This window comes from Perna viridis, chromosome 9, assembly GCF_037379345.1.
Source record: "Perna viridis isolate PV_CMFRI_1.1 ecotype Kerala chromosome 9, ASM3737934v1, whole genome shotgun sequence".
NCBI lineage: Eukaryota > Metazoa > Mollusca > Bivalvia > Mytilida > Mytilidae > Perna > Perna viridis.
The window spans coordinates 3,929,804-3,952,378 of NC_142453.1; the positions used below are offsets into that span (position 1 = coordinate 3,929,804).

Consider the following 22,575-nt stretch of genomic DNA (forward strand, 5'->3'; position numbering starts at 1 on the left):
TAATGTTGACAGATGACATATATGTCACACACTGATACTGCTAATGATGCAATATCTGTGAAGAATTTTACCTCATAAAATATTCAACTTTCCATAGGGCACACCTGTGTGTGGTTTCCCAGGAGCTGAAGTTGCTCACCTTGTCGTATTTTGCCTTTCAAAGGCAATAAATTCAACATTAAGTTTTCAACAATTTTAACTCAGAAGACTTAGGTAGGACTTATCATAAGGATCATTTAAGCAATGAAAGATTATTTCTATCTATCATGGTTTTCAAGATATTGACTGAAAATTGTAAAAAAAAAAAACAAAAAAAAAAACATCATTTTTCCCATTTCAAGAGCAATAACTCTTACAAGGAGTTGTCTGACAACTCTGGTCCCTGAAGGCTTTTGTAGTTCTAATAATAAGGATCATTTCAGCTATTGAAAAAATTTGGCTAAACTTGCGGTTTTGGAGATATATGCAAAAACCTACATGCTAACATAGTTTAAAAACATGTTGCAATTTTTGTTGTGTATGCGTATTACGGCTACCAATTATGTGAGAGATGACAAATATGAAGACATTTTGAAGGGGATGATGGTGTAACTGGTCCATGTAGAGGTGCCTAGTTCTTACAGGCCAAATATATTCAGGTAAATGATTAGAACAAATCTAGTCACAATTTCTATGAGCATTGACAGACAAGTTCATAGAATAAGTTCTTATGGAGTCTTGATTTAGAGGTTTCTGTGTGTATCATCTGTATACATGTTTTATGTCTTGTTTTAACTGTATAAGGACCAACTTTATTCCCTGAATATCATCATTATATAAACTATGACAGGCCTAATTCAAACACAGACAGCAATTATACAAGTTCAATAATAATTTTTTGTTGTTAAATATCACATGTCAAAAGATGTTACAAAACAAAAGCAAACAGGAAAAATCTGCAACAGATAGGGAAAAGGAATACCCACAAAGTATCAAAATATCATTTACTGATGTGGAAACAATATCTTATTGAATCTCTTACAGGCAGCATTTTCCCAATTTGAATCTTCCCTCAATTTTTCGAACAGAAATAAGCACACACATACTGAGTTGTTCTACATTCTCAGGAAATAAATGATATTATGACCTTCTTCATTAGGTGAATGGATTACATCAAGCATATGAAAATACATAAAACATACATCATCTACAAAATTACTTCCAAAGAACTTCCTTGAAAATAAGAATAAAAATTCTTAAATATGCAGATACATGTATATAAATGACAGAGAGGGAAGATAGAACTAACATAACTACATGCACATGTTTCAATATTTCTCATTGAGTACCATAATTCTCCAATGAATTAAAGTAAAACCATGCTAACACTAATAAAAATCTACAACAAAACAGAAGTCATTTTAAACAAGTTCTACAGCGAATGTAAACTATGGTACACAAAATAGTTCACATGAATTTCATGGGAAGTTCATCACAAAAATTATCTGCTTAATTCATGTGAAATTTATGTAAAAATAGTTTGTTTGTGTAAGGATTTATAAAATTTTATGGTGGCACGTTTGTTAGATTTAATCAAGTAACTTGTTTTCATGTTTATGTTTTTAAGTAGCAGTCTTTGTAAGAATCATGCAAAATCTGAAAAATATGATACACCCCAAAAAAGGCTAAATATTTTTATTTTTGTAATCAAGTTGTTTTATGGGTCTGTACTATGAAATGTGTAATTGTTCATTCAAATCTGCTCTTAGGAGATAATCCTAAGACCAACTCTATTCCCTGAATATCATCATTATATACAGTTTTTCATAAATTATGATAGGCCTAATTCAAACACAGACAGCAATTATACAAGTTCAATAATGTCCAAAAGATTACACAGGGGTTCTGTGATAGTTAAGTAGGACACAGTGGTATAGATTTCTACGTAAAGAGATATTTAAATTACTCACTAGACTAGCTAGATCGTATTGAAATTGGAACTGGTCTATTTCAACTAGCTGTAAATGACTTAGATAGTTAATAAGAAGATTTAATCCTTACATTATTCCATAGATATCTGAACTATGTCTAAAGTCTAAAGTTTAGATCAAGGAAAGACCAGTATTATTATGGTATATGTTATAATAAAAAATTACACATTTACCTCAATCACAACACTATCACCAAATTGAATTTGAAGCTGACCATATCACACAGAAGCTAAATATATTTTACATGAGCCTCCCACAATTTTAGTGTTAAATCATTCAATTCATATAAAAAATCATGTGAAATGCACCTTAAGTTTCAATTGAACAACATGTGAACAACTACGCAAATCTTATTTGCTTAAATGCGATGAAAACTAAGTGAAAATTATATGCATTCCATTTCAATAAACTCCCATTACATTTTTAATGCAAAAGAGTTCCTGTCATGTAAGTTGTGTTTGGAAGCATTTTTTCAAGGAACAGTAAATGCCTTATTTCTGGTTGCCGTACTAATAATTTTGTTGGTAAGGCATGCCATACTTAAAATTCATGTTAAAATTAAAAACAAAAAAAACCAAGGTATTTTATTTGTCAACTAATTAAAAAAAATTCAAACATGTGTTTGTGACTCCTGCTCTATCAATTGAGACTGAATTCTATCTATCTGCTTATGACAACTGGTGCCTGATTTAAAAAATTTTCATTAAACCTTCAATTTCAAGTGTTCCGATTGGATAAAATTGTGGTTGAGAATATTTCGATATGGAAAAAGGTTTTCATGAATAAAACTGAACCGATTTTTCACTAAGTAATTTTTTAGCATGAAATGAATATTCACATAGGATAGTCATAATACAATATAAACAAGTAAAGCATTTTGGAAAATCAAAATACTTAATGTAGTGTAATAATTATTTCTACTAATAATCAAGCATAGACTTTATATAAATGCATAAATATTACATACAGATAATACTTACTATTAAAATGTGATCACAGACTCATGTATAAACACTGAATATTTAAGACATTCTTTCAATTAAGGAGAGTAAATTAACTTACCAGACCATTACTCATCATAGAAAAATGTCCATTTGATCCGAGTTTACTAGGCTTTTAGAGAAAAAAAATGAACAGTTACAGTAAGACAGAAATTACAATGTCAAACAATATGGCTACTTCATAAGGGACATAAACCCAAATTTATACAAAAATTGTCAATTATTTACACCTCCACTAGCTCATCACTGAAAGTTGTAGAAAAAAAATTGTGTACATGTAGATACACTAATAGATTTAAAAATGATAACAGGAAACAATTGAAAAAAACTATCAAAAGTGTATTAAAAAAATCTAGATTTTTTTTACTGTACTTAAACAAATGGTATAAAACCAATTCTACAGTGTTGAGGAAAAACTAAATGCACAAGCTTTGTTACTCCATGTGAATGATTCGACACATCTGTATATGAAAATTCATTTCTTTTTGGCTGAAATTATGCCAGCACCCATTTTTAAATGAACAAATTCGTATAAAAAAATCCATGACTGCTAAAATAATATTATTTTTAAATAAAATATCCATGATAGATAGTAAAACAATTGCACAAAAATGAACAGGACAACATAGTATCTAATTACTAAAACATGGTATAATTATGTATTAAGTATAGCTTTTTCTAAGAACCAGGCAAGGGGGTTTCATGAAAAAAAAAAAACAAACAAAAAACAACAGAAATTCTATTGGAGTTTTTGATTGAGATAAACGCAGAAACAATAACCTTTATATTGTTCCCTATATATACATTTTTTCAGTGAATTAAATTTGTTATGGGACCTGTCTTTTCTTTAAAAATAGCTGTTCTTAAAAGGCAATTAAAGTAAAAATTGATTGGTTAAAAAGACTGAGATTACATAGCCTAGTATTGCATTGAAAAATTAATGCTGTCATGGTTACTTATAATAATTATGCTTAAGAAAATTGGACGGCAAGGTTACATGGGTCTCTTGCATATTTAGACTTAAATCATTTTTTGATGTTTTATTAAATTCCGGTAGGACCCTTTAAGATTCTTATTTCTAATGAAAAATTGAAAATTACTTTTTTTTTTAATTACTTTGACAACTAAGCATATTGAATCTTCTTTGGAAAACACTTAAAACAATTTATATGCCGTTACAATTTTCATTTAAAACAGAGAGAATAGCATTCTATAACATATACTCAAGACGAATAAAGTACACCAAAGAAATATACAGCTAATCAGATTTGCCTACAAAATGTACAAAATACCAGTGCATGTTGTTAAGACGTAACTTATAGTTAAATTATGGCTTGCAATAGCAAAAATGCAGTTGTCAAATAAGAGTGTATACAACTATAAAGTTAATAAAACTTGGTGTACCATAAGTTAATCAAAAGTAGGTTCTTACAGAGATTAACTTCTCAAACTGATAAAGATAAAACATACATTGTAAATACTGCTATATAAAAAATACCTCCTAAAACCTTCAGACAGTTTATTATATTTTCACAACAAGAAAGGATTGTATATCAATTAATATTGATCAACAAATAGACCTTTTTTCATTATCCTGACTTCAACTTCGTTTTTTAAAATTGTGAGGAAAGGGAAGTAACCTTCCAACCTGACAGACTGGTTTACTGTCCGATTGGAGCAATTGACAGCAGTAGACTTCAAATACAAATATTTGACTTATTGTAGCTGTGGTAAGTACTTGGTTACATTTGGATAATTAATTTCAAACCATTTAGCTACTTACTGAAGTGTAAATATTTTGTGTTTCAAAGAAAAATGTTTACTGTTCTTCCTTTCCCCAATGAGACGGCAAACCAGGTTGTCAGGTGTTGGTGGGTTATGTCCCTATAAAAAAACTTGCTTAAATGGCTTGCATAATCCTTATACATGAAAAACAACTACAGAATAACAGGAAAAGTGGTACCTTTGAAATGTATTGATAAATCACATAAAACCATTTGTATAATACTGAAGAGTACCTATCATTAATGGGATACAAAATATTGTGGTCTTCGAGATTTGGTCAAAGCATGAATTCAAATTCCACACAAAATGATTATTTTCAGTTGATAACTTAAAACGGAGCGATGAAATCCACAAATTCAAATACAAAATAATAAAATTTGGACAAACCTGTAAAATAGATACCCACGATCAATGCAGTGTTCCAAGATTTTTTTTTTATCAAAGATTTTGCTGGAAAACTACAAATGAAGATTAACTTTACCACAATTAAAATCTGCCTTCTGAACTTCTTTTCTGAAATTCAAAATTTTTGCTCGCCTGATTGAAAGTGGATTATAATAAACCACTTTCCAAATACCAAAACTGCACTTCTAACGGGTGACAGGAAAGTAGAATCCTAGAACACTGATTAATGTCCCTGTCTAGTAAATATCAATTTGTAGGAGAGAAATAAATAACTGTGCACCAACACATGAGAATCTATGATACATTATAAAACTCATTGCACTATTTTTTGAGAGTATCACTTGTTTAATTTTATCTACTCTTATCTCTAACTGACTTGTACATGTGCTTGGAAGATTAATCTTAAGCTTTTATGGTTTTTTTTTTTAAAATGGGACATTAAACTTATCATTCACTCTCAATATTCATATCACCAGAAAAATTCACATAAATATTATACCACAGCATTTAGTTAATATTATACAAATTCATAGTTAGAAAAATAAATACAAGAACAAACCAAGTTCATACATTAATAAATGCATGTGTAAAATAATATATATAATTTAGAAGTTGCAAATGTCAAAATATAAAGTTTGTAAAATTTTCTGTGAAAATATTTGATTTTTTTTATTTTCATTCACTTGTTTAGAGCACATGTGCAAAAGTAATGCCAATTTTCTACTATCTAAACAACACTACTTTCATTGATAACATTGTCTAATTCATGAGTAAGATTGGTTCTGTTTAGTCCATTTTCAGTTCCTGGTTCACGACCCTGGTTGCAAGGTGACCAGTTTAAATTTTGGCTAAAGTTGTGGTCAGGGTATTGATCATCATTTTGGAGGTTGTCACTTGAAGACCTTGACCTTTCAACTTCAGAAAGGTCTTGACTATTTGATGCAGTAAATTCTGAACTGTTAGTGGTATTCACTGATCGACTAGGACTTAAAAGTCTTGCTAATCTAAGATGGCGCAAGTCTGAATTTTCTTGTCCATCAACTCTACTATAGTGTAATTCTGAGTCAGAAGTAATTGCGAAGTCAGTAGAAGCACGATCAGATTCCAGATCTGAATTTTCTGACAATCCTCTTTGTATACGCCTGTTATGATTACGAGTATTAAGTCCATGTAAATAAGGTAAAGTATTCCAGGTAGAGTTATTTCCCCTAGATAGTTGTCTAGCTTGTATGTTCCTATCAATGGTCTGTATAACAGCTTCACGACTAGGTACAGGTGGACTTCTTGTCGATAGCTCCTCGTTGGTTTGCATCTGTTCACAAACTGGAGGAAAAGTCTGCTCAGGATAAACACGAGAACTAACGTTATGATTAGAGTCAACACTGTCATAAGGGGGTGGAGCTTCTTCTGGATGCTCCGGGGGTTTTGGAGGAGAGTATGGAGGTGGTGGTTCCTCATATGGAGGGCATGTCATTCCAAAATAATCAGGTGCATACATATCATGATTGTGTCTTCTTCTGTTGTCACTGTACCCTGGAAATATTGTAAATAATACTCAGTTTTCCCCTAAAATAAACTTTTTCAGCCAGTTACAGAGTGATTGAGCTGGGCTTTGCCAGTGTCGCAATTTGCAATAGTTTAATCAGGAGACAAAAATAACCAGTTGGCGATTTTCTTGCCACCTAGGTTTTCTGTATCAGAAATGAAAAGAAGTTGTTCAGCAACAGGCATCCCCTCAAATCACACCTGGTCTGAGAATGACAATGAAAAATTAATGACTGAAGCCAATCCAAGGGAATTAGACCAGGGGACCATGACTCACAATTCATCTAATAAGCATCCTTTCAAATAAATTATCATAGGAGGTGTCAATTAGATGTAAATATATTATTGAGCCTATCAAAACTCATATCATTTGGTCAAAGGTATGCATAATTCGGCTACAATCCATACATAGCCATGTTAAACCATATGATACATTCAGAAACAGATTTACATTGTACCTTATTAAAGAATATAATAAATCCTATTGACAATGATAATCCCAACAGGTAAATTAGGTACAGTAATGACATGAATGTAGATTATTTTGAATAATTGACAAAGAAAACTCATCAGATGACTAAAATGTACTGTCATATTTAAAAATTTCTGAAAATTTGCAACAAAAATCTGAGCAGCTCCTGGTCACAGCAGGCATAATTCATTTGTATAAACAAGGGTATCATCATGGTTACTTGTGTGCCTCAATTTTTGTAATTAAACATAACAACTTTTTCCTTCTTTGATTGGTTCAAAAGATGACTTTCATGTATTGTCCATATGGATTTAAATAAAATATCATGGATAATAACTGCATATCAATTACAAGATGACAATGTTTTAATTTTTGAAAATTAGACTAATTCTAGCAATAATTACATACTTCTCATAGCAAGTATGAGCCTTTTTCTTCTCAACTGGTGGACAGCGAAGAGCAGGAGAGCCAAAACTAGGAATGAAGTTACTGTACTGGCAACTAAACGTAATCCAAGAGTGGTCAGGCTGTCTGTGGACGTTACTAGAACAAACAAAAGCATCATAGTACAGTACATGTACTTGAAATAAAGGTATTCAACAAGGACAAGGCATACATGTAGTGCTGTACATGAAACAAACAGAATTGATTTTTAACTGAAAACATCAATCAATTCAGTTAAGTGGCTGTCTGCATAAAAATCATGCAAAATTAAATAAGTTTATCCTTTTATATGACAAAGTTCCACTTTATTTTTTATACGAGACAATAGAAATATTTTTGCATGAGGTCAGGAATGTGAGGCACTTTTTGGAAAGAATAATTATTTTTTCATATGAAACCTTGTAAATAACCAAAGTGGAAGCAAAATCAGAGTTATCTCCCTTTATAAGACAATGACAGTGCATTCCACTGATTATATCTTGCTACTAAAATACAATTTTAATATGTGAAATTTGGAAATTTTCTTTACTCTTTTTTTTCAAACAAAGAGTGTTCCATTATGTATTTAATATCCGACCTACACACTGTAGACTACATATGTATATTTACCAGTATTGTCTGTCGCATTGGACATTGGAGTTTTAGTGGAAGATGGCGGTACATCTAGACATCTGAAAGAACAACATTCAGTCTGTATCCGTTCCACATAAGGGCATGCTGGTGGAGAGCAGGACACTAGTTTACACATTGTTGGAAATCCCTGATCACACAGACATGTCTTACATCTATCGTTAAAATCTGGCATGTACTGTTTACCATGGTCAACTGGCTTTCCATTAAAATCTTTACATGTTAGTTTTCCTTCTACATCTGGGAAAGCTATAAATTTTGATTAAAAAGAAAAGCAGTGATTTAGCTAGCGCTTGTCATTTTCACTATTGTCATAATAATTATAGCACAACTTTAGTTCTGTAAAATGTTTCATGTAGCTGACATAATTCATATTTTGTATGTAAATTTATTACTCTTTTACTATAAAAAAATAAATTTGTAATGATATTTATATTATGTGAATGTTTTTTTTCATATAAAATCAACAAAATTGTATGCTCATACAGTCTATTACCTGAATATTTATTTAAAAATTCCATGGATGAAGAGTTTTATTTGCAGTTTAGGGAACCAAAAGAATTCTCTGACAATCTTTAAAAATGAAAACGTTATGATGGTTTAAATTTGATGCCCCATGCCACTCAATGGATTTTTTGCCAACCAAAACTGAATCACAGGTAAGTGATGACATCACAAAGAACTCTCCTATATACAAGTGGAGATGATACATAGAAAATTCAACCACAATTGATGAAAATACTTGAATGAACAATATGCAAATGGCCATAAAACAAAAATCCATCAACCAATGATACCAATAGTTGCAGAATTAGTCTATTATTCAACAATTAGACAATGACACTGAGACTAGTGAAGCTCAATAAGAGTACATTTTCAACCAATTTGACCTGAATGTCATGACCAAGATAGCTCAATCACACCACTGGCCAGTGTGTATATTTCAATAATTTGATGGTAGTGGCTGCTCGTCCACCCATTCGTGGACAGGGAGCCTCTACATGCTAATTGTCCACACATCCGGTTTGAGTCAATTACAAGGAATCATGATTCTTTTTATACAAATATATACAAAATGATACAAATACAATTTAAATTCTAACTGATGTAAAAATAACAATTAAAATTCATTCAGAATTAATACAATATACAATGTTGCCATTCCAGACAGCAGATGTGAAACAAATCCATTCACACTGGTCCTTCTCTGTAAAAACTAAAATTTTAAGAACATTCCATATGTTTTTTAACACGTAGGATATTTATATTTGTGACCAAGATTTAATTTTTTTTAAACATCTTGTAAAGATGATGCAGCAACTTTTGACACCAGTCATCAGTGATGACATTAAATTGTACATTTGTAGATAACTTCGACAACATTTCTGTAACGAATTTGGCAGCTCTGTCATGATTCTGTATGTTTTTGAGTCGAACAGGATGTGTGAACGATTAGATTGAAGAAGCATCTGTCCACGAATGTGTGGACAGGGAGCCACTGCCTAATTTGACCTGGACACCAAAACAAAAATTGATTTTACCTAGTAACCACCCAATGATTTCCAAGAACTTTGAAGAAATGTAGTTCGATTCAAAGATAAATTTATTTACCTATAACAGGGCTCAAGCTACTCGAGAAAAACAGGGAGAAGTGACTTCTCTTTCAGAGAGACACTGGGAAGAATTGGGGATGAACAGGGAGAAGTGAATGCATACGTGCATCATTTACTTATGTTATTTAAGACTATGCATTATGTTGCTTATATGCACACAATATAAGCAAGCATTTTCATATATTTATTTTCTTTTATTGAGATAAATGTTACTTTTTTCTTTATAATACATATGCAAGTAAATAAATATTTTGGCAAAATGAAGTCAGTCTGCTGACTGAATGATTGACTGTATCATATATTCATGAATTTAATTTCTAATGCATACCTTTACCCCTTACCAAATTTATTCATCAAAATTAATATTTGATTGAGCGGAGTGAAGACAAGCTTCTTGCATTGCATTGTGCTATTGATTCTGTCTTTTTGCCTAAACGAATGAGCAAGTCATTTAAGACAATTTAAACGACGGTAGGTGTCAATAAAGTCGTAAAAAATATTTTTATTCAAATTTTAACAGTATGTTATTTATGTGACGCCGAAATGCATTCTGGGTTCTTCGGTTTTTGGACAAACCATTTAAACGTAAACAACATCTAACAAATGATCACTGTAAACATGGCCGACTTTTTACAATATAAATATTGGCACTGTGAATTAAAATCCGACCGGAATTTAATGATTCAATCTTTAGGGAGAAGCCGTTTGGCTAAACGAATGAGCAAGTCATTTAAGGCAATTAAACGATGGTAGGTGTCAATAAAGTCGTAAAAAATATTTTTATTCAAATTTTAACAGTATGTTATTTATGTGACGCCGAGTATAGTAGAAGTTAATGCTTTTATCATGTTTTTTTAGAGCAAACATTAATCAAAATGGAGGAAGTTTCAAATTTAAATACTGAACAAGAATTTTAAAATTTCAAGTAGTCTAATACATGCATATTTGAATAAATGTAAGTACCACTTATCGATAGGAAAAACATCCATCCTGCAACTTGTACATGTAAAAATATCGACGGCAACTTCATGATGTAATTTTGTGGTATATGTCAGCTACATTGTTCACTATGCTGCAATCTGAAAATATAATTAGGTTAAAAAGTTATCGATTTCTGTTTAAACGACGTTCATCCTTAATATTTTCATCGTCTAATGTTTTTGTGGAAGGATAGATAATGGCAGACGAGTTCTCGCAGGTGCACGAGAAATCTCGAGAAGCAAGATGTCTGCGCCCATGACAAAGTTCAACAACTAGGAAAATTATCTAAATTCTACATTCTGACCTTCAAAATGAGTCTCAGCAAAGATGAACAGGAGAAGTCAAAAGGAAATATCGCTGAAAAGGCACTGAAAGCATACATTGGATTGCTGCAAGCGAGACCTGTGCTTACCAAAGCATGTACCAGGTTAAGTTAATTTATATTATACAAGTTTTATGTCTGTATTAGGACTATTACATAAGTCGATCAATGTTTTTGTCAGAATTCCAGACTGTGCACACATCCCCCAGATGTATAGAATCCATGTTATATTTGGTTGCACTTTTGAAGTGTATTCTTTCAACTTATCTTTGAGAAATACAATGTATTACATGTATTTACAGCTTGTAGTCCAAAGACACATGCTAAAGCCTAAATATGTCAAATGGAAACTATACATGTATACTGATTGGCCGTACTTAAATACACCTGCAGACCTCTATCGGTTAAAGATATGCCTGTAGAAGAAATGTATAGGACTGCCGGTTTGAATAGTTGAATTAGGAACAAAATCAATAATTATGAATAAATACACCAGAAATGAATACAATGTACATGTATCTACTATTTGTGTTGTTATACATGTAGCTTTCAGGGGATCAGAAATTACTTGGAGTCCTGGGTCAGAGTCTCTGTTGTATCTACTGAAACATTGGTTAATTAAAATATTTGGGCAAAACAGAAAATTTATATGAATGGAGCAAAAAATGGAATATGAAATACAAATATACTTTAATTTTGATTTCTGTGTCTTCTGAAAGTTTGGGGCTAAAGTCCATGGTTCTTAAAAATCAGTGTAATTACCAGAAATTTTTTGCATATTAAATATAACGAATAGTTAGTCTTCTCGTACCTGAATGTATATGAAATGTATTTCCAAGAAAAAAAGTATGACATTATAAAATTCTGGAGGTACCTTTTAGTAGTTTAGAAGGGTAAAAGTACCTGGTACCGCCTCTTAATGAAAGGCCTGAAAATGTAATGTATATGTACATGGAGTACGATTCTGGGGAACACCTGTTCTGTATCAATGAAACTCTCGAATAAAGATAATCGTTTACCAGGTCAAAAGCTTTTCAACTATTGATTCTTACATGTGCCTAACACATTTACATTTAGTATATTTGTATTACTTTTATGGTGTTGCCACTTTTTTGCAAAAATCCTTATTTAGAGGTGTGAAAATACAAATGTAAATGTGCAATTGGGTAATCATTTATTCACGGTCGTTGTTGATTCCATGTGCAACATGCATCTCCTCCAGTGTACATGTAAACAAGCTGAGCCAGTAAAAATACATATTGTAAAAGAATCACTGAAACCTTTTTCTTTCATAGTGTTTGTGTCAGCTTATTTTGAATTACATTTTGAACTAATAAATCCTTATTTACATTTGTAATATGATTTTACAGGATAATTTAGACATTTTTTCACATTTACATTTGCAGTGCTTGTGTGTCAGCAGTAGGCAATCTTATATCACAAATGATTGTTCCCAACCAACAAAATAAAGGGAAAATTGTATGGAGAAGTGTGGCTTCTTATGCAGGTTTTAGGTATCTTAATTTTATTTCATCCAACTGTAATGTATACAAGGGTACATGTAAATGTCCTTTGTAGAAATGTTAAAAGTCTCATATATTCTGATCTCAGTGATTAAATCACTTAATCAATTTAAAAAGAATCATGAATACAAACTGATTGAAATAAAACCTATTTTAGCAAATAATCAGTCTTAGCCAATAAAAAGTGATCTAAAGTTTTCTGTATAATCAATCCTGAACAGTCAGAACGACTTGGAATTGGTCATATAACCGTCTTATCCTAGAATGCAGAAAGTATATATTCTTATAAAATGGTATGCTGGAAGTGAAGCAATCCATGAACCAAGGTAACATACTCCAACTTGTCAGATATCACTAGGTATTTAGAATAGCGACTCTGTAATAATGAGCAAAGTAAAAATGCAAATTAAAAAAAAAGTTCTACTAGGTCAGTTGAAAAAAAATTATCTTAAAATTGCATTGGAAATAAATCAGGTTCTTCACTCTTATGGCTATAAGGTTCTCTATTGTGCAGTATGAAACACTGCACAGTTCTTATAAGGCCAAAAAAAAAAAAAAAAAAATGACTGAGTAGTTCCAAGAAGGGCTTAGTAGTTTCAATTAAAGAGTAATCAAGGGGACCAAGGTTATAGGGTAATCAAAAGAATGTAATCCAGGGACAGAGACTAGACATGGAAAACAGACATACACAACAAAGAACATACAGTAACTAAAATCATACATACAAAGTAACAAAAGTAAATGAGCAACTCGGACTCCACCAAAAACTTGGAGCATGAACCAGAATAATTTGTAATATTTAATTTTTAATTAAACCAACAAAAAACATAAAGTAACTAAAGTAACAAAAGCAAATGAGAAACTCAGACTCCACTAAAAAATCCTGAATAACCCAAGCAAAATTTTAAACTAAAAGGGGCAGTAGTTACTAAATTACTTAATGTCAGTTTCTTATATTTATGTTTTTCAAACATTGATTCAGTTTTGACCTTCTTTTTTTTAGTTTTGTTGTCAGTGGACCATTGATTCAGTTTTGACCTTTTTTTTTAGTTTTGTTGTCAGTGGACCATTGATCCATTACTTCTACATAATGTTAGATAAGTTGATGCCTAAGAAGAAAGAAACTGCCACAATGGACGGCATAAAAAGAGTCATCTTCGATAGATTTGTGTTTGCTCCACCTTTTATACTATTTTTCCTGTATGCCATCACAATATTAGAGGTATGTAGGCCTAGTCTAATTAAAATTAGACCTTGTGTGGCAAAACAAATAAAAATCAGAGGGGCTAAATTTAATTACTGTATGTACATATGCCATTACAGTAGTAGGCATGTCAATGCAAGGTGTGACCCGCTCTACTTCTATAATGTAAAAGGTTGGAATTCTGTTCCTCTATACTCCAATAGACAGCACCAAGTTGGAAAACAGGCTTGAGGGTGACAAGTTTCTACTTAACATTTTAATTAAACTTTGAACAGTTACTCCTTGATGACAATCAAAAGATACTTGATCACTGATCAAGTCAACATCATTTATAGCCATGTTCATTCAAGATGAAAAACTCAGAATAATTCTTAACAATTTTATGAAGTAATTCTCAAATCATCTCTTCATTTTAAAACAGGTACATATACATACCTTTACATTAGAAAGATACATAAAACATTTTAAGTTAAAATTGAAAACTAAAAAATCTGAAATTCCTCATTTTCATATGTATATTGGATTCTTGAAATTTTAGGGAGCTGGGCATGAGGCAGCTAAAGCTAAGATTAAGGAAACTTTTTGGCCAATTCTGAAGATGAACTGGCAGATTTGGACCATATTCCAGTTTATTAATGTCAACTATGTGCCTCAAAAGGTAGGTAATATATTCTTACCCATTAATACATTGAAAAAGAGCACAGTTTCTCTGTTTAAAAATATAATTGTTGTTTTTACCAAACAAACTTGCATGTCAGTTTAATGAGGAAATGTTCTAGAAAATAGACAATAGCAGTGCATTGACTTGACATAAAACAGATACCTGTATAGATTAGTCTAATGTAGACTTAGAACTGCAGGAAATGTGAGGCTATGCTAGCAGTTTTACTGGTTCAAACCAAATACCTATCTCAGTTTTTTTTGTCAAGTCATTGCACTGATATTGTCTTTATACTGCTACTTAGAGTAATAAAATGATAATAAAAAAAAAACAATGATATTGATTTGTAGCGGGCAACATCCTGGCAACTTGAAGTAAACTTCAAAATAATGAAACATTTTTCAGTGACAGTAGACCCCTTGTTAATATTCAGTCTACATTTTGACTGCTCAGAGAGCCAGGAAAGGTTGCAGAAGTTATATTATTCATTGTTTCCCTATGACTGAGCTTGATTATCCTGTAAACTTATTTAAGCCATACTTAGTTTTATTTAGTAAAGGCTGGTGTTTTCTTTACACAGATTTAAGGAGGTAGACCTAGGGTAAGGGGCATAACTATTGAAATCAGTGATATGCTTGTATCATATTCAATGTTACCAAAGCCTATCAAGCTTTCATTTGAAACAGAATGAAATCAGTCCAAGTTACTTTGTTGCCGACATGAGATTGATATAAAATTCTGAATAGAAACATTCCAAAGATTTGTAAGAGTTATGTCCCTTTCCCTAGGTCTACCTCCTTGATATACACCTAAGATTTCCTGCTTTTTTGAGCTAGATTCCTGTCTTTAAAAATGGCTTCATTGCAAATTAGTTAGAAAAATGGGTTTCATTCATTACATACTTAGTATAAATTCAGCAGGGGGCATTACCTACAATCTCACACTGATATTTGAATTGGCATGATTAAAATATTAAGACATTTTATATCATTGTATATTTTAGTATCGAGTTTTATTTGGAAATGGTGTTGCCCTGCTGTGGTCAGTTATTGTAGCAATTAAGAGAAGGCAGCTGAGTCAGTAACCTGAATATAATGAACAATGTACAGACAGTATAATCAGACTTAATGTCAAGGTCAAATGTTATCTTGAACTTTGAACCAGGAAGCAGTGGATGTTGGGTTAAGATCTTTAAAAGCCAAATGATGAAAATTATTAGCAGATTGTAAATGGTACTAAGGGTCATATGGTAATTTATGGACTGGGTGATTGACCCAAATGGTTACTTTGACTAAATTGTAGCTGGGACCATTTTACTGTATGGGTTGATTTGTCAGTTTCGGTTTGGCTTGAAAAATCATGAACTACTTTTTAGTTCACCTGGCTGAAGGCCATGTGAGCTATTGCCATCACTTGGCGTCTGTCGTCGTTTACAATTTTTCAAAACTCTTCTCCTCTGAAACTACTTGATCAATTGGAACCAAACTTGGTATGAATGTTCCTTGGGGTATCCTGCATAGAACTGGTGTGGGGATTTTTGATCCATCGAAAAACTTGGGCGCCGTTTCTAAAAATAGAGCATAGGGGTCAGACATTAGTTTTTCGCATATATCTCCAAAACTGTTAGATTTAGCCAAATTCTTTCAATAGCTGAAATGATCCTTATTTTTAGAACTACAAAAGTCTTCAGGCATAAAATTTGTCAGACGCTTTCTTATAAGAGTTGTTGCCCATGACAGGGGAAAATGACAGATTTTTTTTTTCTTTTACAGTTTTCAGCCAATGTCTTGAAAACTATGATAGATTAAACTTTCATTTACTGAAATGATCCTTATGATAAATCCTATCAAAGTTTTCTTGAGTCAAAATTGTTGGATAACTTCTTGTTTAACTTACTGCCCTTGATAGGCAAAATTCAACCAGGTGAGCGATTCAGGCTCCTGGGAGCCTTTTGTTTTAAATTGCTGGTACATGTATATTGTCCATAAATAAGCAACTGTTTTTTTAAATACATATACAAAAATGCAGACCATATTAGGACACCATTTTCAATATTTAAAATCAAGGTGGTCCATATGCCGTCTTTTCTCAAAGCTGATTTAACTCCCAATGATATCCATTTGTTGACAGTTTTTAATTTTTTTTTTGTCTTCTATAGTTGCCCATTTTGAAGGTTCTTCACAATATGATTTTTTTTTCTATCTGTCGGAAAATTGAGTTAACAAATAGTTATTAAAATACATGTACTGTCCCAAATGGGAGCTAACTCTTAAATAATGCTTAAAGGATGCCTATGAATCTGGCCAAGGGAATGCTCCAATAATATTCTTACCAGCCCATATTAATTTTTATGATCTGACTGGGATTTATTAAAAATGAAGTGATGCCTCATTAGGTACATCATTATGTAGTTGTATTTTGACTTATTTTTGTTAGATTTATGTATCGACTGAACCAAGGTTATAAGTATGGTACAATGCATCTAACATTTTACATTATCTGTATTCTGTAAAGTGTGTTTCTTAGTCCTTAATTATCTCAGTGATTTCTTTTACTTTTGTAAATTTTCTTTTAGTAATTCACAAAGATACAACTATTGTCTGTATTTATTTGGTATTTATTTCATGTAATGAGATTTTCACCTTTAAGGAATGTGTTTAATTAGGTCATTTAAAGTTTAATTCTTGGTTCTCCTGATATTTTTCTTGAAAGCCAATGAGAGAGTGGCATTTCTTTTCATAAATAATTATGATGCTTTTACATTGTTTACAACCAGGAAAAAAGATGTGGTAGGTGATATTCTGTTTTTATATAGATTGTAATGTGATAAAATTGTGCAATGAGGCGCCATTTTAAGAAAAAAATCAGGAGGGCCTTAAAACCAAAATAATTTTTTTTTTTATTTTCATAGTGCATTTTTTTTCTATATATTTCATGCTGTCCATTTTTGCAACATGTAGAATTAGAATAGATGGATTCTAATCCGTAAGATTATCATTTATCAAGGGTTAATTTTAATAAGCAGAAAATTTCCCCTAATTTTTCTGGAAGAAATAAAAGGAATTGAATATTATCCTTAAAAATAATTTCTTTCAAAGTGACTTTGATATAAATTGAAATTTAAAAAACTCGAAAATTATGTGAACTTAACAATTTATATCTTTACTGTAAACATATTTTCATAGTGGATAAAAATTGCTAAAAATTGTACTTTTGAAACTAACTATATAACACTCATCAATTTTAAAAACCACTGAAAGAGGTAGATCTAGGGTAAGGGACATAACTCATTAAGTCAGTGATATGTTTGTATCATATTCAATTTCACCAAAGGCTATCAAGCTTTCATTTGACATAGAATGAAATTAATCTATGTTATTTGATGCTTACATGACATTGATGTAAAATGCTGAATACAAACGTTCTGATGATTTGTATGGGTTGTGTCCCTTACCCTTGACAGAATCTGCAAAAAATAGCAACCACAAAAATTAATATTAACATTATTTGATTAAAGTAACTATATTAAGTCATTTTTGCAAATTATTTTGTTAATTTTTTAATGCTTATTAAAACTCTTTCTGAGTAAAAAATATTTTCAAAGACGAATAAACGATTTAGTTTTTTTAATGTGAAATTATTGCATTTTTGTTTATAGATATATTGTGAAACATTAATTGTCTAAAATATAATCACAATCACCTCATGCTTTAAATTGTGTTCTCTAATGTATTCTTTATTAAGAAACACAATATAAAAAAATGCATTAATTTTTAAATTTGCAGTACTTGATTTGTTATTGTTAATTGTGTTTTAATTAATGAATAAAGATGTCTACTTTTATAAAAATTTCTTTTTGATAATTTTTTTTCACCATGTCTATTTCATCAATTACAACTCAAAGTGTGCCATACTCTTACTGAATTATAATATATTTTGATCATCATCGTTTACCAATGAAGTTATATATCAACATAAAAACATGTAGTTCAAGTTTGCTCAAAATCCACTGAAGAGGTCCTCATGGGGCTGGAGGTCCCTGTAGTCACATGATCACAAATGTTTATAGGACCACAACACCAATTAACATTGAATAATGTTATGGTGTTGCTGTCAATGGCAGTGTCATCCGTAGATATCAGGCTTCTTCAGGATGACTTGCGCAACAGTGTATGAATAACTATGAAATTATACCAGTGTCATCCATAGATATCAGGCTTCTTCAGGATGACTTGTGTAACCGTCTATGAATAACTATGAAATTATACCAGTGTCGTCCATAGATATCAGGCTTCTCCAGGATGACTTGTGTAACAGTGTATGAATATCTATGAAATTATACCACAGTCATCCATAGATGTCTGGATTCTTCAGGATAACTTGAGTAACATTGTATGATTATCCATTAAATTATACCAAAAGGTTCTATACAACTAACATTTTTCTGGTTTCCACATGATTTGAGTTAAAAGTGTATGGATCACCATGAAATTGTACTGCTTTGCTATATACATTGTTTTCACAAATTGAATTTGATATTAAATAAAAAAGTTTAAATTTGGTTCCTTTGAAACTGGATAAAGACAAAAGACTAGGTACATTATGGGATGTTTTGGTCCCCTACTAGGCTGGATTTAAATACATGGTAACAGAGTTACCAAACTGTATTTTTGTAAAGGCTTTATGTAGTATAAAACATTACTACATTAGAATTTTTCTTTCATTTTTGTTGAGTAATGACGAGTTGAAAGTAGTTAAAAACAAATGTTTTTTGCAAAAATAATTAAAATTTAGTACTAAATAATGATTTTTTTCAAATTTGTGATGCCTATGACAGAGTAGACCCACCTGTTAAAAGGTTTGTCTTTCAAGGGCAATAAATTTAACAAGAAGTTGTCCAACAATTTTGACTCAAGAAGACATTGGTAGAAATCATTAAAAGGTTCCTTTCAGAAATTGAAAAATTCTTTCTATCATAGTTTTCAAGATATTGGCTGAAAACTGTGAAAAAAGACGTCATTTTTCATCTTTCACGTGCTATAAATCTTACAAGGAGCCACCTGACAACTTTGATCCCCAAAGACTTTTGAAGACCTTATAAAAAGGATCATTTTAGCAATTGAAAGCATTTGGTTAACCAAATGGTTGTGGAGATATATGCGACAAACTACTGTCTGACCCCTGTGTTTATTTTTAGTAACGGTGGCCATGTTTTTCCACGGATCAAAAATCCCCACACAGGTTGTATGCAGGATACTCCAAGGAACATTCATATCAAGTTTGGTTCCAATTGGTCAAATAGTGTCAGAGGAGAAGATTTTTGAAAGAAATACATTAAAAAAAGCAAAAAGAATAATGAGAAAAGGGGCAATAACTCCAACATGGCTTTACAGATTTAATTGAAAATTTAACCAAAGATAGATCCCATCATGCTGAACACTTTTACGCTGTCAAAATTTAGCAAAAACCTGACGGTTTTGGAAATGTATGCGAAAAAAATACTCTCTGGCCCATATGTTCTATTTTTAGCAACGGCAGCCATGTTTTTCAACGAATCAAAATTACCCACATCAGTTCTATGCTGGATACCCCAAGGAACTTGCATACAAAGTTTGTTTCCAATTGGTCAAGTAGTGTCAGAGGATAAGATTTTTGAAAGAAGTAACATTAAAAATAACATTAAAAAAACGTTGAAAAAGGGCAATAACTCCAACATGGCTTCATGGATTAAAACGAAAATTTGACCGCAGAAGGATCTCACCATGCTGAATACTTCTATCAATGTCAAAATTTAGCTAAACCTAACGTCTTTGGAGATATATGCGAAAAAACTACTCTCTGAACCATCTTTTTAGTATTAAACGGTGGCCATGCTTTTCGATAGCTCAAAGACCCCCACACCAGTTCTTTGCAGATTTTGAAAGAAATAACATTAAAATAACAAAACGTCGAAAAAGGACAATAACTCCTAAAAGGCTTGACAGATTAAAATGGAAATTTGACCACAGATAGATCTCATCATGCTGAACACTTTCATACCTGCCAGATCTTGGCTAAACTTAATGGTTTCGGAGATATATGCGGAAAACTACCGTCTGAACCCTATGTTCTATTTTTAATAATGACAGCCATGTTTTTCGACGGATCAAATATATCCACATCAATTCTATGCAGTATTCCCCAAGGAACATTCAAACCACGTTTGATGCCAATTGGTCAAGTAGTGTCAGGGGAGAAGATTTTTGAAAGAAATAACATTAAAAATGGCAAAAAAAAAATGTCGAACAAGAGCTTCCCCGGATCCTGAATCGCTCATCTGATTAACGTTTGTCCTTCAAGGGCAATAAATTTCACAAGTTGTTCAACAATTTTGACTCAAGAAGACTTTGGTAGGACTTATAATTAGGATCATTTCAGCGATTGAAAATTTCTTTCTATCTATTAAAGTTTCCAAGATAATGGCTGAAAACTAAAAAAAACCCGTCATTTTTCATGTTTCAAGGGCAATACCTCTGACAAAAAGTCATCTGACAACTTTTATCCATGGAGACTTTTGTAGGCCTTATAATAACTTGACGGAACACTTCAGCAACTGAAAGAATTCCACTAAACCTAACGGCTTTTGAAAGCAATAACATTAAAAATAGCAAAAAACGTCGAACAAGGGCAAAAACTTCAACATGACTCAACAGATTACAACGAAAATTTGACCACAGATACATGTAGATCTCATCATGGTGAACACTTTTATCCAGTAAGAATTTGGCTAAACTGGTAATGGAGATATTTGCGAAAAACTACTGTCTGACCCCCTATATTCTATTTTAGCAACGGCGACCATGCTTTTCAATAGCCCCACACTAGGTCTATGCAGGATACCCCAAGGAACATTTATACCGAGTTTAGTTCCAATGAAAAATTGTTAGCGACGATGGACACCAAGTGATGGCAATAGCTCACATGGCCGAAGGCCAATAATGAGTTCCCAAAAGTATTGTGCGTTTACCGTGCGTTTAAACGCACGATAAACGAAGCCCGAACACTAAAATTGGAGACGTAAACGTTTCAAGGAATGTAACTGCAGATATGTAAATTAATTGATTGATTAGTGTTTAACGCCCAAGCAGCAATATTTCAGCTACATCAACGAAATGAATGATAATATGATTATGAAATGATAATGAAATGAAAAATAGGATGGGACACAAGGATAAGGGACTTATCATTTTTTACCTGGGAGGGGGTGGGCTGGTCAAAATGCAAGGGGGGTTCAAGTTTTTTTCTTTAAGTTGGAAATTAAAGGGGGTCAGGTTTTTTATAAATTCAAAGAGGGGGATCATTTTTTCTGCACATGGATTTCAAGGGGGGGGGTAAAATTTTTTAGTTAAGCAGAGCATGTCAAATTAAAACATCTTTTACCACCATTAAACATTTTATTTCATTGTCACATACATGTACAATAATGTATATATGTATTTTATATGTCACTGGTAAAATCAAGTTCACACATCAACATAACCATCACGACCTAAAACCTTTACAGTTATTAAATCGAATGACTCCGACTCATCTCCTGACGATTCAATTTTCTTATCTATATTTTGAATTTCAAGAGGTGTGTCTGATTTTGCTTGATTTTCATCCGACTTTTCCAAAGTATTAAGTTTTGGAATTGAAGACTTGAAAGGTCAGAGAGTCAGAAGTACTCTCCCAGGACACGATTATTTCTGAGCTGTTGACAGTTCCATAGAAAAACAATATCAGATACGCGAGCTGTATTTCGAATACCTAAAATGTTCTAGATTTCAAGGGACACGGTATCCAATGACAATAACGAACATAACAAGATTACTTATGTTACAAAGTATGGAAGGAAAGCAATAAAATTTCAATATGAGTAACTTGTGAGATTCATTTGGATCATTAAAATGTGTCCTTTACTGTTGACTTGCCTTATCTCTATTAAAGGAAACATTTGAGAACTTTCGAATATTCAAGCATATCCCACATATCCTACAT

The 22,575-nt window shown here is 31.9% G+C and overlaps 2 protein-coding genes across 2 annotated transcripts; one reads left to right on the top strand and one right to left on the bottom strand.

Moving 5' to 3' along the window:
- Nucleotides 1-849: 849 nt before the first annotated feature.
- On the bottom strand, nucleotides 850-10,970 carry LOC148606171 (uncharacterized). The gene is made up of 4 exons (XM_088545536.1): nucleotides 10,829-10,970; nucleotides 8,232-8,501; nucleotides 7,587-7,721; nucleotides 850-6,694 (listed from the first exon to the last, which is right to left on the bottom strand). The coding sequence occupies exons 1-4, from the start codon at nucleotides 10,893-10,895 to the stop codon at nucleotides 5,889-5,891; spliced, it is 1,278 nt and encodes a 425-aa protein (XP_088401662.1). The 5' UTR covers nucleotides 10,896-10,970; the 3' UTR covers nucleotides 850-5,888.
- Nucleotides 10,971-11,027: 57 nt separating this feature from the next.
- Nucleotides 11,028-18,405, top strand: LOC148606172 (peroxisomal membrane protein 2-like). The gene is made up of 5 exons (XM_088545543.1): nucleotides 11,028-11,273; nucleotides 12,575-12,682; nucleotides 13,742-13,913; nucleotides 14,434-14,553; nucleotides 15,560-18,405. Exons 1-5 carry the CDS (start codon nucleotides 11,158-11,160, stop codon nucleotides 15,638-15,640), a joined length of 597 nt encoding a protein of 198 aa, XP_088401669.1. The 5' UTR covers nucleotides 11,028-11,157; the 3' UTR covers nucleotides 15,641-18,405.
- Nucleotides 18,406-22,575: the final 4,170 nt, after the last annotated feature.